Source organism: Gorilla gorilla, chromosome 14 (genome assembly GCF_029281585.2).
Source record: "Gorilla gorilla gorilla isolate KB3781 chromosome 14, NHGRI_mGorGor1-v2.1_pri, whole genome shotgun sequence".
In the NCBI taxonomy this organism is placed as follows: Eukaryota; Metazoa; Chordata; class Mammalia; order Primates; family Hominidae; genus Gorilla; species Gorilla gorilla.
In genome coordinates this window covers 116,152,786-116,172,485 of record NC_073238.2, presented here as the reverse complement: position 1 = coordinate 116,172,485, position 19,700 = coordinate 116,152,786, and the positions used below count along the sequence as shown (strand labels likewise).

General features: G+C 37.7%; 1 protein-coding gene across 7 annotated transcripts in view; it reads right to left on the bottom strand.

Annotated features, from left to right (window-relative positions):
• ITGBL1 (integrin subunit beta like 1) overlaps positions 1-19,700 on the bottom strand; it is a 313,368-nt gene that overhangs the window by 284,627 nt on the left and 9,041 nt on the right. For 2 of the 7 annotated variants that reach the window (XR_008671146.2, XM_055360679.2), the window contains exons 1-2: positions 1,519-1,969; positions 350-567 (exon numbers count right to left, since the gene is read on the bottom strand). Coding sequence is in view for 6 of the 7 variants with exons in the window: in XM_055360679.2 (XP_055216654.1) it covers positions 350-567; positions 1,519-1,616 (316 nt within the window). In the remaining variant the exon portion in view is untranslated. Of the gene's footprint in view, positions 1-349; positions 568-1,518; positions 2,102-19,700 lie in introns of those variants that run through there. The other 5 variants (XM_063697493.1, XM_063697491.1, XM_055360677.2 and 2 more) reach the window with 4 other exon arrangements.

Genomic DNA, 19,700 nt, shown 5'->3' with positions numbered 1-19,700 from the left:
CACTTTAGGAAGCTCAGGAGGGAGGATAGCTTGATTCCAGGAGTTGGGGGACCAGCCAGGGCAACATAGCAAGATCTCATCTTTAAAAAATCATAATTACAATAAAATATATAATTAAGTGAATGAATTTTTAAAGCATTACTTCCATTCAAGTTCAGAGCCTGGGGGATAAAAGTATTGTGATAAATGATGCCAGAATTAACTAGCCAAAGTGCGACAATCGCAGTAACTTAATTGGTGTTTATGTGAAGGGAGGCGTGTCCCCACCCTTCACTCTTCTAGGGAGTGGCAGAAATCCCAGAAGAGGAGTTCCGACCTCCCGAGGGAGGAGACAGCGCCGCCCCCTTACCTGCACAGGTGCTCCCGTCGTAGGTCTCGCACACCCACTCATGGCACTCACACAGGGGCCCGAAGAACATGCCCGGCTCAGTCACGTGGCAGATGCAGACGCCGCAGTCGCAGCGGCCCCGGCCGTGGCACAGCGCGGCCCCCGGGGGCTGCCCAGGTGCGCGGCAGCGTCGCTCCGACTCGGCCCGGGACAGCCTGCAGGCGGCGCCCGGCCAGCTCCTGCGCGGGCGACAAGCAACCGGCAGGCCGGGTCAGACGCGGACGCCGCCCCCTGCTCCCAACCCACGTTTCCTCCCCAGTGTCCCCTCCAGGTGCAGACGTACAACCCCAAGAACAGGATGCCTGAGGCCCACATCTCTCTGGGGTCCAAGCGCTGCCTGGAAGGGCTGTATTTTCCCAAGCAAACAGGTATCACCCACCAGAGAAATGACCAGGGCCCAAAATGTGTAATGGGTGACCTGCCCCCGGACACAGGTCCTTCCTCCAGGTGGACAGAGGTGATCTGCCCTGCTCTTTGGTAGTTTATCACTAAATCTTATATGCACATTTAGATTAAATACAAAGTAATCCAAGGTATGGCACTCAGCTGACTTTTCAGTTCTCCTTTAAAAAACGTCCCACTGCTATCTGATGGCCAATGGGCACTTATATTATAGAAGAGAAGAGGTGAATCTATAGAAAGAGTTAGACATGTTATGATAGCAACGGGCATAATTTGCATTAAGCAGTCTTTAGGAACTCTACTTTTAAAAACTTTAGTTTCACTATTGCAGTGTGCCTCAGTCTCTTTCAGGATGTGATACAAAATGTAATACAGACCTCCTGTTGCTGCCGTTGGGAAACAGAGATCATTCTGCTTTATATGTTGTGAGAAGATACTGGTACACATAGAATTTTAACTCACAGCAGGAATTCCTCCTGATATGTATTTGCAGAAAAGAAAATTATATTTTTATTCAATGATTGTATTTTTCCAAAGGAAAAGCAAAAGGACAGACATGAGGCAATACACAGTGTAGATATAAGGAGAGGAAAAGGAACAGGTTGAAAACAGTTTATCCCTTGTCCAATTTAGTAACAGCTCTTGGCTTAGGGCAGCCATCCTGCAAGGTTGAGCCCTGCCACATAAGCAGGGCAGGTCTGTACTGAAGAATAACAAACCAAACTTACCTCAGAGATGGCGAGAAGCTTTGAGGAACAGCTGACAACCCAGCAAAGAGAAGGGAGGACGCCAGCAGCAAGAAGTTCCTGAAGCCTGGGGGACGCATGTTGAGCTCCTGGGCTGCTCCGGGCGAGCTGCACTTCTGCAAGGTGGGGTTCACCGAGAGAGGCGGCAGGAGGGAGAGGTGCCACCAGCAGATGGCTGGGCAGACGGACCCACGGACACCCAGGCTTGCAGGTCCGGGGCTCCAGCCGGAGTTGCAATTGCGTTGATGAGCTGCCTGCGAGGATTTGGGCAGCGGCACTGCTCTGGGCGGGGTGCTGGTGCCAAACCCCTCAGTGGAGAGTCTAGGCAGGGAAGTAATTAGAAACAGTTGTACAAGCAGATGGTTTATTTTGACATTAAAAAAAAAAAAGTGTCCTGTTCACAGATTTCAAGTACGGGCCACAGAAATATTTGACAAGAGAATATTTGGACTGGCCGATATTAAAGAGACCTTTAAAATAATCCCTGAGTTGTGGAGAAGAAGGGTGAGGCCAGTGACAGTAGTGGGAACACTTGGGTAGGGAATTACTTTCACCACACGCTTTTAAAGAAGATGCACTCTTGGGAGTTTGGGTTGGGGCCGGGGCAAGGAAATCTGGCAAACATAACTTTTTCTTGCATTTATTATCCTTTGATTTAAACTGGATATTTCATTTCTTTAGTCTTTAAAAAGCATGTCATGCTTCCAGCTGTTTAGGCCGGTAGCTTATCACACCACATTTTTTTGGTGACTTGGACAGTTTAAATTGTAGTTGTCTCAAATTCACCCCATTCTCCCCATATATCAAATGTGAGAAAAGAAAATTAAGTGTTTATTTATAGCACAAGTTGCACTGAAAAACAATTGGTGTCATTTACTAAGCGCCTACTATGTGCCAGTCATTTAGTATGTTTTCTCTAATTATGACAATAATCACACATTTATTTATGCATTAGCAAATGGGGATTTAGCATCTATCAGGTGCCAGGTTTTGTGCAAGATAGAATGAATACAACAGGGAACTAAGGAGACATGATCCCTGCTCTTTCAGAGTCCAATGAGCTAGAAAGACATTAATCAAAACAAAACCACAAAAAAAAAAAAAAGAACGAAGGGTTGCAAGTGCAGTGACAAGTTACTTCCAGATGAGATACAGGCACTTGATCTAATCAAAGATGGTAGCATCTGAACAAAAAACTGAAAAAAGCATCGAATTAAATGGGGTGGAAATAAGAAGGAGATGGAAGAGAACAGGGAGACATTCTTACTCCCATTTTAAAGATAAAGAAACTGAGGGCAAAGAGGTCAACTGACTTGCTCAAATTCACACAGGAAGTTAGTCGTATTTCAGCTCAAATCCAAAGTGCATACACTATCCCCTACATTTATGGTCATCTGGGAAAATGTGTCGAGGTTTATATGGAAGGGGGAAAACATTTTTCATTCACCCTAAGAAGAGCACTGTACATGCAATCCTTCCTCATGAAATAGAACAATACAAGAATCATCTGTGGTCCCAGATCCTTAAAATCAGGGATGAGCCATAACAGGATGAGATTTACCCATGATGAGGTTACCCATAACAGGGTAAGACCACCACAACACTAGCCTGCTGGAGCAAGAAGACAGTGAAGGTCCTCTAATCATAGTACATTTCTGTTTCTACCCCAATCTCCACCCTGTAATAGGGGAGGTTTTGCATGGGGCGCATCTGTGTGTCCCCCCACCCCCCAACCCACACAATTTAACCTTTTTCAAATAGCTGATTTTCTGGCCACGCTTAGATACAGGCGTGTACACACTGGTGGAGTCTTCTACTGCAAGGACAGACTGGGGACAGGTATGCACAATTTTGGGAGGATGTCTGGACAGGTAATTCTGGGGTCTTGGATAACCAAAGTGCGGCTTAGAAAAAAAGGACACAGGTTCTGAGTTGGCAGGTTCCCTAAGTCACATGAACTACAGCCTGTGGGGGAAAGGCCTGTCTAAAAGAGACAGAATGGGAATTACTAAGTCAGTTGTTCTTAAAGCATGGTCCATGGACCTGCAGCATCATCAGCATCATTTGGGAACTTATGGAAATGCAACTTCTCAGGCCCCAACCCCAGCTCTAAGGAATCACAGAGTGCATTTGAATAATATCCCAAGATACCTATTTTTACATAATAATAGCTTGAGAAGCCTGCAAAGCACAGGGCTCAGGGCTGACGCCTGAGGGTGCCTGGATCTAAGAGTGGAATTTCCACCCACCTTTAGTACAAATTCTAGAGTTACATTTTATCCTGCCCACGTGTGATAGTACAAGGACATAGGAACAGGCTTTCCTGTCAACATCTAGAAACCTAGTGACTCAGAGAATATGGTAATGATAGAAGGGAAGTATCTATTCCAAAGCCTGACTAGGAATTTGCAATAAAAACATGGAAGCTTTAATAAATGAGTCATGTATTGTTTACTCCTTGCATATTTTCTGAGGGAAAATTTATTATGAAATAGGGACTTGATGTTTGAACATTTTTAACGGATTTAAGTGATTTTTTAACCTGTAGTATTTTCATACAGTGTAGTATTCAATAAGCAATATTCTCTTTAATATATTATTCACCTTTGAAATGAAGTTAGTATGTACCAGGTGACTGAGAGAATATAAATGTTCAGATCATTACATTACTATGACTCAGAAATAATATTCCCAGTCAGTTGAAATAGTTATATTGTGGCTGACTTGGTGACTCAGTCGAAAGTCTTGGATCCACAGAAACTCTGTCAAAATCAAAGGGTAACTTTAAATTTATGCCTTTTAGCATTCTTTTTTTTTTTTTTTTTAACCAAAGTATTGAATGCCTTGGAAACACCTACTCCTTCCATTTTCCCAGTTTTCAGAACCTCAGGGACGCACATGTGCCAAGAAAGGTCCTGAGTTTCTCACTTCTGCTGGCTGGGGACACAGCAGTGGGTTGGATGCATAATGAAGGGTGCCTGAAAGGACCGGGTGCATCTGGAACTGAATTCAAAAAGATTGAAAACACCCTAGTCCTTGAATGGAGTCCTTCAGTCCTCAGGTTACACAATCAGAGAATTTCAGCCTTCAAGGTATTTTTTTAAAGGTTGTCTAGTTCAAAACTAAATTTGTTGATAACATACCGTATATTTGCCAAGTAATTAGGTGGCCTTGGTAATAAAACAAAAATTAAGAGGACGACATCCTTTTCTGAGAATTGCTTTGAAGGTTTCACCCCTTCGTTCCAGGTCTACTCTAAGAAGACATTTAAAATAATATTCTAGCCACAAGCCTTGAATCAAATATTCAATGATGTAATAGTATATTCCCCAGTCTATATAACCCCCAAACAATTCTACACTTCTTAAAGATAAATCTTTTCATTGCCTTCACCTCTTCCTTACGTATTATAACTTCAAGCTTTCAATGCCCTGATTTTCTGAGCATTTTTGCTTTTTCTGGGATGGATGCCTTTTGGAAAGTATGATATATACAACTGAAAGCATTCAAGAAGCTGTGGCCTAATGGATGTGGAATAGATCAGTACTTTCAGCATTCTTGTTTCATATGCTATATTTCTCCCAATAAAACTGAAGGTCATATTCACTTTTTTGAATGCCACGTTGTCCCAGTTGTGTGCTTTTATAAGTGTATTTTTCCCCAAACACAAATTGATATTTATCTTTATTATTTTTCATCTAAGCTTTGTTCTTTTATCCAGTCAGTAAAAATAACTATGGTTACTTGTTTTATATTTATTTCACCCTCTCAAAAGTAATATGATGAGCACACATTCTGTACCTGTATTCAAATAATTAAGAAGATATTTGAAAAAAAAATTAGGCTGAGGACCAAGTTTAGATACAATCTTTCTTAAGACAATATTAGCCTCTTAGCACATATTGAAGAGGCCATCCAACCACTTACAAGTGTACTGAGTTGTCTGATATGAACCTATTTCTTCATTTTGCCCAGAAAAATATTATGAAAGATCCCATCGGTTGCTTTACTATTCTTAGTTTACCATTAAATAGGCTACCACTTTTTTCTGCCATTATCTAAAATAGTGCCCAATACATATTACATACTCGATATATATTTATGGCAAAAATAACTAAAAATAATGTACAACATGAATAATAAATTTATGAGTCAACAAAGGATGCAGGTGATATAGTGGATTCTGGATCAGTTGTCAGATGACATTTTGGCCTTGGGTATGCCCCTGAGATGACTGTGGATTCAGCTTGAATCTATATAACACCAGATCCTTTTCCTATATTCCCAATTTTTGTTAATCATATCATTTTAACTTATTCCCTGTAGACATAATTGTGAGAGTTACCTTTGGTTCCTGTCTACAATTCATCTGGATTTTCTGGTAAATCCCTGAATCACATTGAGCCCACCTCTTAGTAATCTAGCCTTCCACTTCAACGTATTTATTTCAGATCTTCATCTTATACCTCGTACACTATTGCCATAGCCTCCCAACTGGTCTCTCTGCATTTATTCTTATCTTTTTGTGTCTACATTTATCCTGCTCCCTAGGACATCTTTCTAGCATGCAAATTTCATCATGTCCATTCCCTGTTGAAAATATTGTAGTAGCTCTCCACTGTTTATAGTATAAAGCCCAAATACTCTCTGAGTTCATAAGTTACTTTGTATTTGGACTCTGACTGTCTCCCTAGTGGATGTTGTGGTTCCTCCCAGATCCCCTCTCCGGGGCCCATGTATCCACCCATCTCGCTGATGACAGTAGTAACTGCTGATGAGTCACAGCTGCCCCTCTCACCGAGACTTGCCCTGTGCATAAGAGGACAGGCTTCCCAGAGGCTGATCACTCAGATTCAAGATAGTTCCCTAATCTCTACCTCCAACAGTACTGACACCATTAAGCCTCTCATATATGGAAACTGTAGAGCTGGACAGCTCCATCATTGTGCTTCTGTCAACAATGCAGAAAAGACTCAAAGATTCAAAAACTGAAAGCGACAAGATGTGAGGTGTGAGGTTAACAAGAAGATTTGTATAAATACTCTTACAGGAGAAATTTGACCTCAGATTTTCACCTATGATCTTTCAGATAGGAAGTTACCTCTTTCCCAATTGAGACCCCAGGCTTTAGACTCAGGAATACTGGACACAGCAGAAGGCAGAATGAAAGAAAATAGGAATTAAGTGAAACTGAGCCAACTGAACAGTGATAATCCACCCTGTTTCCTTACTTGGCCTATACCAGTCTTATTTCCCTCAGGGGCTATCGATTAAACTGTTAGTTTTTAGAAAACTGAATATATATATATATATATATATATATATATATATATATATACACACACACATATATATATACACATATATATATACACATATATATATATACACATATATATATACACATATATATATATACACACACACACACACAATGGATATGAATGTGAATATTTGAGGCTTTCATAAAAAAATTATCTGTGGTGGAGCTCACCCTCAATAGGTCCTACTAAGATACTGTGAATTTACACTGACTTTCAAAACCACACTTTTAATAAAAAGATTGCTAAGGATTACTAGCCACCAGAACTTGAAGGAGCCCCTCCAAAATAAAAGGCCCAAGTCAAAACAAACAACTAAAGAAACAAAGCACAAATGAAAGAAACTCAGATGACATAGATGATGAAGGCAACAGGAAGCAACTTAAGTAAGAAAGTATAATCCCTCTCATCAGAGAGCTAAGAAGATCCGGGCTTGCAAAAATGTGCAGCCATAAAAATAGGACAATCAAAAATGAATGCAGTGCCAAAAAAGTGAATTATAAATTAGCTGGAAAGAAGTCACTAAAAGGGTTGAAAAATAAATGAGGAGAAGTTTCCTAAAAATGAAAGCCAAAACATTGATACAAATAAAAACTAAAAAATTAAATGACTGATCTATGAGATTTGATGTCTAACTGATAGGAGTTCTGGAAAGGGAACAGGAAAAATAATAAAGGGGATAAAATTATTGAAGAAAAGTTCAAGAAAATTTCCCCAAATTGAAGACCATGAGTTTCCATATTGGATAGTCTCACTTAACAGGTAAAAAGATGAATGAAAATGATGGAAACCAAGGAACATCTTGGGGAAATTTCAGAATAATAGGAAAGTAATATTTTTTTTAAACTTTCCAAAAGAGAATAAATGGTCACATACAGAGAACCAGGAACTAGAGTGGTATTGGATGCTTTAATAGTAACATTGGAAGCAATTTTTTTGGAATTCAGAATGATGGTGATTTTCAGCCCATAATTCTATATCCAACATACATGCTAATTAAAATACTTTCAGATATATTGGTTTTTAAAAATGTTTCATCCTGGCCCCCTTCCTGGGAAGCTGCTAGAAGATCTGATTCACTACTCTCAGGTCAAAAAATCAAGACAGGGAAGACATGGGATCCAGGAATTCAGATAAATCTCAGAATAAAAATGAAAATAAGAACAAATAATGAAGTTAAGGGGAATTTCAAAGGCAAGTTCTATGTTGCAGAACAACTACTCTCGACTGCTATATAACAATGTGAGGCTTTAGAAGGCAGATCTTCAAGAGAACAGAAAATGGACCTACCAGATCTGACATGATAAATTTGACAAGTAGAAGCACTGGATTAAGAGGAAAACAAACCATATGTACATAGACAACCAAGCAAATAGAAAACTGGTAATATCACCAAATTAGGAAGCAGGGGTATAGAGGAAATGGAATGGTAATATGAGAGAGCTAAAGTCTTCTCTACCATAAATCAACTACAAGCAGCACAAACACATACTTAGAAACATGGAGGTAAATGCCATTGGGGAGAATGGCACTGCAGTTGATTCAGGGTAGAGAAGTTGAAGGTTCTTGCTTCAGGGTAGCCACACTGGAGGTAGGAGGATGGGACAGGGGATTCCTACATAAGTCTATTAGTAGTGCATCATTTGTCTTTTAAAACTGTTTTCAAGGATCATATTCCTTTAAAAATAATGCAATTCATATGTATACCAAGGCCACAGAGTGATGAGGGGCAATCCAGTTCTTAGGGTATGAAGTTCTATTCAGTAAAGTCCACTCTGCACGGGGCAGGGCACTACCCCTACCTCTTCTCTGAGGGTGCTGGTTTCTTCTTCCTAGCACCATCCAACAGTCTCTTGTCTACATGCATCAATTAATAAACTCATTGTGCAAACATCCCCACTACAGAAAGCATTCCCATGACGCTTCCATTTCAGGGGCTGAAATGCAAGCATAAGATGGTAAATTTCCTCAAGATTTTAGTAGGAAATGACTGGAAATCTTGGTAAATCCAGTCTTTGTTGCTTTATTTCTAGTCATACACTTCTATTCATCATCGGAGATCAAAGCTCTGTCTAGGCTAAACCCTTTCTTTAATTATGGCTTGTCTGGATACAATCTCTCTTTTCTTTTACTTTAAAGTGATGCCGGGCTTTAAAGGCAAGTTGAATTGTGAGATATTAAGCATTATTATTATAACTTCTCCAGTAGATTCTTTGGGAGAATATGACAGTTTGACCCCTTCAAGCTTCTCCAAGGACTGGTCTGAGACTGCAGAAATGTAAATGTGAACAAACATGACAGCAGTTCTTACTCTCCATCAAAATGTGGGTGTGGACAAAGATCTCCCCAGGGCTAGAAGATCTTAAATAATCATACCAAGCCCTGTTGTTCACTTGTTTGCTTTTTTTTGACACTGACTTAGTTGACCAACACAAACTGGTTTGGTCATTCAGATGGATTTTTGGCTACATCAGCAGTATCAGGTGGTTCCCAACAGAGGGAGAAAGGAGAGCTGTAAGTTTCTGCCCCACAAACTATTAGGCATTTGTCACAAGGAAAACGAGCCTCAGACCTGAAATAGCCAAACACGTAGGCATTTATCAGCAAACACGCAAGAGTGGTCACACAGCCTATCTGGAAAAGTAATATCCCTACCCCTCTGTCTTCTGATATACCAACCTAAGCTTTGTATAGAAGCTTCCCTCTGAATCTTCTGAAGCATATTCAGTGGCATTTTTACCACTCACAGGATTGGCAAATCTCGTGGTCAAGGTCTTTAGTGAATAGAACCAGAACCCATGGCCTCCAGACCTCATGTACCTCAAAGCTGGTGTAACTGATGGGCTGGCTGGTTTTAACACTTTATTTATGCAAGAGCATCACTCCAAGCCAACCCCTTAACTTAAACAACATACATCCCACCAATTAAAAACTGATTCTAATATTCATTATACTGATAAAGCACATCTAAAGTATGATACAAATAAGGATCAATGTATGCATACACATACCACACTACACATTATACACATGTTGAAGCAATTCGAATAACCATGAATACAGATAGTGCTGGTTAAAGCAGTTTCAAATGTGTGTATCTCTTTTTGCGAACTTGTTTCTGTTTTCCAGCTGCCCGCTCCCCTATCGTATTACCTATATCAACTCAGACCAAGGTATGCCGTGCTCTGACCATTACTACCCTTGGAAAAGGCAGAATATTCTTGTCCAATTCAGTTCTAGGTACTTTTAATTTCTCTGCAAAATCAGCGTTTGTATCTTTACACAATATCTCCCTTCCTTCATTCCTTCCTTCCATCTCCACTCACTCTTTCACTGATTCTTCCTCCCATTATTACATTGCTCCATAAATTTCTGTTGATTACTTACTTCCCAAATCCTACAAAGCCTTGCGTGATGTGGCTCTGTCAGCCTGTCTAACCTCATCTCTCATTACTGTTCCCCTTACTCACTACTCTCCAACCATTCAGAGGCTTTCTGTTTCTCACGTTTCTAGAACATCCTAAGCTTGTTCTTTGCCTCAGTGCCCCCTTTGCAAGGATCCGTCTCCCCCAGGTTACATGCTGAGTGGCTTCTCTTCGAATGCCACCTTCTGAAAGAGGAGGCTGATCCCTGATTGTGCTGTCTAAAGCCACTCCCCTGTCCAAGCACGCTTTATTCCATTTTATTGATAGTACTTACAAGTATCTAATATTATTGTTTCCATATCTTTATCTACTTGTGAATAATCTACTACTCCCCCATTTCAATGCAAGTTCTGTGAGAGCAGGGACCATTTCTCTCTTGTTCTTTGCTGTAACCCCAGTATCTTGCACAGAGAAAAGCCTCAACAAGTATTTGCTGACAGAATGAATGATAAAATAAATGAATAATAAATGGTTTAAAAATTTTAATAACATGTTGATTAAACTCAACCTTTTGAACTAAATGAGAGTATTTCAAGCTTAATGGAAGGCAAAAATCAACGTGCAGTAATGAGATGAATTTAGGCAACTAAAATATAAAAACAAAGAAAATTCTATTATGAAAAAACATCAAGAAAGCCAATCTACAGTTAGATAATAAACAGCACCTACTGAACTCTCCATATATGTGTGGCACTAATTGTTACAATCACTTACAGTCAAGTTTGAAGTTTAAAAAAAATCTCAATTTCACTCAAAACCTACTTGAATGATATTTTCACTCAAAGGCACCTTCCAGGTTTTCAAATAGTAAAAGGCACACCAAAGTTTTCAGGAAGGCTAAATATTCCCAGGCAGCAATAAAAGTAAGTTTGCATTTCCAAGAAAAAGAGCTTCTCAGCTGAGCCAGATCTGTGGAATTAGAAAAAAAAAAAAAAAAAGGTGTATAGTTAACATCTTTTCCAGATGTTAGCACAGAACCAGAGGGCTTTTTTTCCCTCCCACATAGCAAAAACACCTGGAAATATTAGGAGTCTCTGGGATGAGAAATATTCTTTCACTCTTCTGAATATTTCGGCAGTTCTAGTTGATGCTAGAAGGAAATTTTAGGAAAAAAATCTAGGAGTCATTTTCATTGACTTTAGGGGAAAAGAAACTAATCACATAAATATTATTTTTATGCCAATGAATAGACTTTTAATTCTTAAAGTGGTATTTAGCTGTTAATAAGCAGGAGGATGTAACTAGGCACACATGCAACTAGGCACACAAGTGGCATGGACACTTAACCGTTCAGAGATGAATTGTGCTGCTGCCTTTGTCATCCAATAGCTGAAGACCTTGGCCAGGTTTCTTAACCTCCTAAATTCTGTTTCCATAAGGGCATGCTTGAAGGGAATATCAGTTTTCTCTAATGCTGAACTTCTATGATTATATTTTTATTATGTGTTTGTCCAGTGTCTTCTAGTAATAGATGAACAGATACACACACATATGTACACGTGTGTATACAGACACACACGTATATTATACACACATATATAAACATACATATATACATGTGTATGTTCTATATATTCATATAATTTATATATAAATGTATATAAATATTTCATTTCCAACTCTAATATGTAAGTTTTATATGTGTTTTATATTATATATTTAATATATAAAATATAAAATGTATTTTAACATACAACAAAATATTTTATGTACTATTAAAATATATTATATAATATATAATATACATTATATAAAATATACATTATATATATATTTAAAATTTTTTATTTTAATAGGTTTTTGGGAAACAGGTGGTGTTTGGTTATATGAGTAAGTTCTTTAGTGGTGATTTATGAGATTTTGGTGCACCCATCACCCAAGCAGTATCCACAGAACCCCATTTGTAGCCTTTTATCCCTCACCCCATTCCTACTCTTTTCCCCCAAGTTCCCAAAGTTTATTGTATCATTCTTATGCCTTTGCATCCTCATATCTTAGCCCCCAACTTATGAGTGAGAACATACGATATTTGGTTTTTCCTTCCTGGGTTACTTCACTTAGAATAATGCTCTCCCATCCAGGTTGCTGCAAGTTCCATTAATTCATTCCTTTTTGTGGCTAAGTAGTATTCCTTTTTATGGCTAAGTGTATATATATATATAATAGTTTCTTTATCCACTCATTGATTGATGGGCATTTGGGCTGGTTCCATATTTTTGCAATTGCGAATTGTGCTGCTATAAGCATGTATGTACAAGTATCTTTCTCTTATAATGACTTCTTTTCCTCAGGGTAGATACCCAGTAGTGTGACTGGTGGATCAAATGATAGTTCTACTTTTAGTTCTTTAAGGAATCTCCACACTGTTTTCCATATTGGTTGTACTAGTCTACATTCCCACCAGCAGTGTAAAAGTGTTCCTTGTTCACTGCATCCATGCCAATATCTATGATTTTTTGATTGTGGTCATTCTTGTGAAAGTAAGGTGGTATTGCATTGTGATTTTGATTTGCATTTTCGTGATCATTAGTGATGTTGAGCATTTTTTCATATATTGGTTGGCCATTTGCATATCTTCTTTTGAGAATTGTCTGTTTACATCCTTAACCCAGTTTTGATGGGATTGTTTGTTTTTTTTCTTGCTGATTTGTTTGAGAGCCTTGTAGATTCTGGATATTTGTCCTTTGTCAGATGTATAGATTGTGAAGATTTTTCTCCCACTCTGTGGGTTGTCTGTTTACTCTGCTGACTGTTCCTTTTACCATGCAAAAGCTCTTTAGTTTAATTAAGTCCCACCTATTTATCTTTGTTTTTGTTCCATTTGCTTTGGGGTTCTTGGTCATTAAATCTTTGCCTAAGCCAATGTCTAGAAGGGTTTTTCTGATGTTATCTTCTAGAACTTTTATAGTTTCAGGTCTTAAATTTAAGTCCTTGATCCATGTTTAGTTGATTTTTATATAAGGCGAGAGATGAGGATCCGGCTTCATTCTCCTCCATGTGACTTGCCAATTATCCCAGCACCATTTGTTGAATAGGGTATCATTTCTTGCTTTATGTTTTTGTTTGCTTTGTCGAAGATCAGTTGGCTGTAAGTATTTGGGTTTATTTCTATTCTGTTCCATTGGTCTGTGTGCCTATTTTTATACCAGTACCATGCTGTTTTGGTGACTATGGCCTTATAGTAGAGTTTGAAATCAGGTAATGTGATGCCTCCAGATTTGTTCTTTTTGCTTGGTCTTGCTTTGGTTATGTGGGCTCTTTCTTAGTTCCATATGAATTTTAGGATTTTTTTTGTAGTTCTGTGAAGAACAATGGTAGCATTTTGATAGGAATTGCATTGAATTTGTAGATTGCTTTTGGCAGTATGATCAATTTCACAATATTGATTCTACCCATCCATGAGCATGGGATGTGTTTCCATTTGTTTGTGTCATTTGTGATTTCTTTCAGCAGTGTTTTGTAGTTTTTCTTGTAGAGGTCATTGACCTTCTTGGTTAGATATATTCCTAAGGTTTTTATTTTTTTAATTTTTATTTTACAGCTATTGTAAAAGGGGTTGAGTTCTTGATTTGATTCTCAGCTTGGTCGCTGTTGGTATATAGCAGAGCTACTGATTTGTTTACATTAATTTTGTATCCTGAAACTTTGCTGAATTCATTTATACGTTCTAGGAGCTTTTTGGAGGAGTCTTTATGGTTTTCTAGGTATACAATATTATCATCAGCAAACAGTGACAGTTTGACTTCCTCTTTACTGATATGGATACAATTTTTTTTTTCTCTTGGCTGATTGCTCTGGCTAGGACTTCCAGTACTCTGTTGAAGAGAAGTGGTGAAAGTGGGCATCCATGTTTTATTCCAGTTCTCAGAGGGAATGCTTTCAACTTTTCCTCATTATTATGTTGGCTGTGGGTTTGTCATAGATGGTTTTTATTACATTAAGGTATGTCCCTTGTATGCCGATTTTGCTAAGAGTTTTAATCATAAAAAGATGCTGGATTTTGTCAAATGCTTTTTTTGCATCTATTGAGATGATCATGTGGTATTTGTTTATAATTCTGTTTATGTGATGTATCACATTTATTGACTTGCATATGTTAAATCATCCCTGCATCCCTGGTATGAAACCCACTTGATCATTGCGGATTATCTTTTTGATATGCTATTGGATTCAGTTAGCTAGTATTTTGTTAAGTATTTTTGCGTCTATGTTCATCAGGGATATTGGTCTATACTTTTCTTTTTTTGTTATGTCCTTTCCTGGTTTTGGTATTAGTGTGATACTGGCTTCATAGAATGATTTAGGGAGGATTCCCTCTTTCCTTATCTTGTGGAATAGTGTCAATAGGATTGGTGCTTTATTTATATATTATATACAATAGATTAATAAAAAATATATATACATCCTACATACATATCAGAGTTGGAAATGATGAAAACAAGTATGAGTCTTCTGCTAATAGGCATTCATATAGAGCTATTTTATACAGCATAAGTTTCCAGAAGTTAAAAATATATTTCATTTATGTGTATTTTGATCTGAACTCTGTGCCAAGACCTTTCCTACTACACAGCCTGGTCCACTGGAGCTACACTCGGGAACCACAGGCAACAAACTAAATACAGGTTCCATAGGTGAAGAGAGAAGCTCATGAGGTTGTGTGCTAGCGCCAGGGTCAAGAGACTCTGTCCTGAGTTGTGTAAGACACTAAAACGTGTTATGGGAATAATAATCACAGTATAAAAGCCCATATGAGAGCCCAAGCATTTTCCCATAATAATATTCAACTTATAAAACTGACATTATATGGATTTTGATGTAATTTCTTTGACCAGACAAATTGCCATAAACATTGCCTTATTGTGATGAAAATTGTCCACAAAACTTTTTCATTTTCATAAACAGAAAATGAAATTTAGTCATAGAAATTTTTATTTGGTATAATAATCTAGATCAATTACTAACAGTAAGATATGAATTTCTTTATGGAAAAAAGGAGGGGTAAATAAGACCAGTAACCAAAAGAAAAAAAAAAAAAAAAAAGTAGCTTGAGTGAGAAAAGTATTGAATGATAAAGCCAGCAGCTTGTTACCTCCTCTGTGGGTAGCCCAGTCGATGACCACTTCTCCTATCACCTTCTGCCTTCCTCTTGACCAGGCAACACAATAAATTACACTTGCCTTTCAAGCTCTGGTTGAAATGGTCCAGCAACTTGTTCCTTCAGTTACTTTAGCCCCTAAATCAGTCAGTTTGGCATTGTAGAGTCAAATGAAGCTTCACATTAAATAGTTATTGAAAACCTAAATATTCTTAGAAGTGTCCTGGTGTACTGAAAGACTATTTAATACAATGGAAAGAAAATGCAGTTCATTGTTTTTTAATTGTCATGTTTTAAATTAACTGTCTTCCTAGGTCTATTTATAATTGATTGGATATAAAAGCAGAAAAAAACAGCATATACTTCTTTCTGTTAATGAGAAATCTATACTATGGAACAAGAAGATATTAACTGGATGGTTTATCTTCTATATTTTTATTTTTATTGTGTTTGTTATTCTAAAGAATTCTTTATAATGGCTTACCTAAGTTCTTTAAGATTGGTAAGTAACAACTAATTAAAAAAATCCAGTCCATTCACTTTCATTGAGAACTTATGATGTATCAATTACTTTCCATGCCATAGTTTATCAAATACAACCATCCATTGAGAGATTTTTCATCATTTTATGTACCACTGTAAAAGAAAAAAATGTGGCAAACTAAACTATGACACGTGCTCTTATCAGATTTTAATTTTATATTTATTGAAAGAGATATTTTAGGCTTATTTAGAAGTATATTTTTTGTCATATCTCCCTATTACAGTTAGTTCTACATTGCTTAACAACAGGGTCTTCCCTGAGAAGTGCATCACTAGGCAATTTCATCACTGTGTGAGCATCACAGAGTGTACATACACACCCTGATAGCCTACCACGCACCTGGGCTGTATGGTATAGCCTATTTCCTCCAGGCTGCAAATCTATACGGGACATTACTGTACTGAATGCTGGAGACAACTGTAACACAATAGTAAGTATCTGTATATCTAAACATATGTAAACATAGAAAAGAAACAGTAAAAATATGGTTTTATAACCTTAATGGGATCCCTATCATATATGTGGTTCCTTGTTTACCAAAACATCATTATATTGGCATATTATTATATAGAAATAAAAAGAAAACACAGGTGAAATAAATTGAGATATTCCTAAAACTCCTTTGGAGAGTCCAACTATTCACTTTTCAACTTGGAATCGTATGACTGTGTTTTTCATACAATATATCACCCTCTGATTATATATTGTCCTTAAGTGCAGGTGATGCAGTTTTACTTAATATAACCTATGAAAGAAGCCAAATCCCTTTGGTGCTGAGCTCTTTGTATATTTCCATAGCTGCCCAATTTTTTATTCCAACTTCTAGAAGTTTTCTGAACTCAGTTGAGTCACCATGGCCCACTCGTGCTCAACACAACTCACTTGCTCTGCTACTATCTCAGAATTTTCTTGCAAGTTCCTGACACCAGTTTTGCAGATTTCAAAGTCAGAGCTTTGGATGTTTGTGCATCATCATGACTTACCAACAGAGATCGCGAAATGCCATTCATTGCTATTGATCCAATTTCAAATTTGTCTAAAATGTGAACAAAATAATTGCCTCTTGGAATAAACAAGATGTGATATTTTATCTTGTTTAACTCATACAACAACTTCATGAGGTGGAAACATGATGCTTGCAAAAGTCAGGCATACAAACCAAGATAATCATGCTAGTAGATTATAGAGAAAGCATTGTGCTTACAGTCAATTGCTTCTTTTGGAACAGAATTAGCTTTAGTTCAAAGAATAAAGATGGTAAAATTTATTCTGCACCCATCTGTTTTCCACTTCAGTTACTTCTTTCTCCTTCCCTGCCACCTGTTCTCAGGTAACTCGGTTTTCTTTGATTCAGCTGGAACGCTGGATCATCCCCATACCCTTCCCATAGCAACAAGTACGTGCCTAGACTCATTCAGTTATTCAAAAAAAAAATTCAGTGTACATCTATTAAGTACTATCAAGACTGACACCAGGTTTGCAAGATGATGAGAAATAGAAGCAGGACAGACCCGAGGAATATTTCTCACAATCTGTAATATTTCTTATGATTACCAAGGTGGTTTCTATTCCATTACAAATAGTCTATGATATTGTCTCACAAGCATTCATAATTTCTGACATTTTGCACTTAGCCATAAGAACAAAAATAAAGCTATATAGTGTAGAATTCCCTTCAGAAAAGTACTTGTTAACCAGCTGGGAGGAGTAGGGTAGGCTGAACGCCACCAGCTGTTCACCCCTTCAAAAACAGGTTTGAACCAAGGTCACGATATTCTCAGGATGGTCTGTCTCTGGCTGTACAAAGCAGTGATCTGAGAGTCCAGCCATTTGAGCCAAATGTAGTATAATCTTAGGGCAATCACGGATCAAGGGCCTCCCACAGGGCTGGCACAGAGGCAATGTCAGGTCAGCACAGAAGTCTGATGGCTCCCCCTGCCCAATCTTGCTTCTTCCTTTTCCCAGCAAACCTTGTGTACTCCTAATTCCACCTCAACACTTGTTTCTTGATCTTCAAAAATCTTGCTTTTGCATCTACTTGAAATGCCCTTACTTCTCCATGTACTTAAATCTTTCACATTTTTAAAGACCTATTTAGTTCAATGTCTGATCAGTGTCATTCAGCCCATATGGATAATCTTCACAGTCTCAATTTATGTTGAACTTATAATGACAACTAGTTAATTAATTTTTGCACTGCACTGTAACTGCTTTATATGTGTTGGCTGTATTTTCTCAACATCTTGAAGGCACCTGCCAGGGGTAGCAGACATGGCTGCTGCCTTGTCCGGGTTCCCCGAGATTCGCAACTTCTGTTGGTATAGTTGGGATGCGCCAGCTCCTGTAGAACTTCAGGTCACTGCCCTCAGACTATCGAGCCACTTTGTCAACAAATGCAGAGTCAGAAGTGCCTAAATGTTTATTTTTATTCCCCCCTCCTTATTTACCCTCCTAAAGCTATTAACTAATGACTGTTGGGTGAAAAACTGCAAATCTGCTTTAGGTTTAGACAACTCTGAGGTGTAAGTTATAATTTAGAATCCCCAAACATAATCATGCTAAGTTCCAGTCCCTGTGGGTCTTATGCCTAAGACTGAACAGTTCTCTTTTCTACCTCCTGTCCTCCTTCTACTTCGATGTCAGTCTCCCCTGGGAGCACTTGTTTTAAAATTGCACACAAATATTCATCTCAGAGCCCGCTTCTGGGAAATTTAAACAATGATGAAATATCAAATAAGAAAACCATTATTTGAGTCCAAAAATTTAGTTACGAAGATTTATTACACCAATTGTTTGATGTGATGAAAACATAAAAATCAGATCATGTCTGTAATTTTTAATTTGTTATACAGCATCATGAAAATTTATAACAAAAACATTTTTATAAAATAGTTTTCACTGAAGATTTTTATTTAAGAAAGGCAACAATATTTTCGATATGATTTAGTTATCATCCTGCCTGGAAGTAGACGATAAAGCCAACAGCCTCTTAGGGTTTTTCCAGTCCAACAATGTGAGAATGTTTTGAAGGCTAATGAGGACATACTTATTCAACATCATCCTCTATTTTATTTTCACACTAAAATAGGAAGCTTTGGTTCCCTGGTGGTTTCATAATTAGACATTATCATCGCTGTGTTTTGAGATTGGTTTCTGGTCAGGGAATGGAAAAGTTTTAGTTCCTAATATAAAAATATTTGACTGTCTCCCTAAAAATAGCCATTGCATCAAAGGGACCATTATTCATACAAAGCACTTAAAACTTGAACAATTGAATTTGTGAATTAATTGGTAGTTAATTCATTAAGCAAATACTGATTTAGCTCCTTACTGGGTTAAAAAAAACAAAAGTACAAGACACAGAAAAAAAAGACTATGTGAAGCCTTATAAGGCCCTCTTTTTCAGAGCCTCAAAATCTAAATAAGAAGATATATGCTAATTACCATAAAAGACAGTATTGAACCAAGATGAGGCCAAATTAATCCTTTGGAAAATATTAATGTAGAATAATGTATCCAGCCAATGAATATATTTCCCATATCTTTTACTCTCTAATAGTCTTATGTTTTGGTAGAGTCCAGCTGTAAACATCTCAAAACCAATTGTGTACGTTATCACTGAGGTTAATGAGGTTCAATGGTTTTGGTGATAAACCACAATGCATATTTCTTAGAGAAATATTTTATTTACTTGATGTGGTTCCAAATGGCTCATTTATTCCCTTGATGATACATCTTTTCATTTTTCAACTTTTCTCTGAGGATAGGTATCTTTC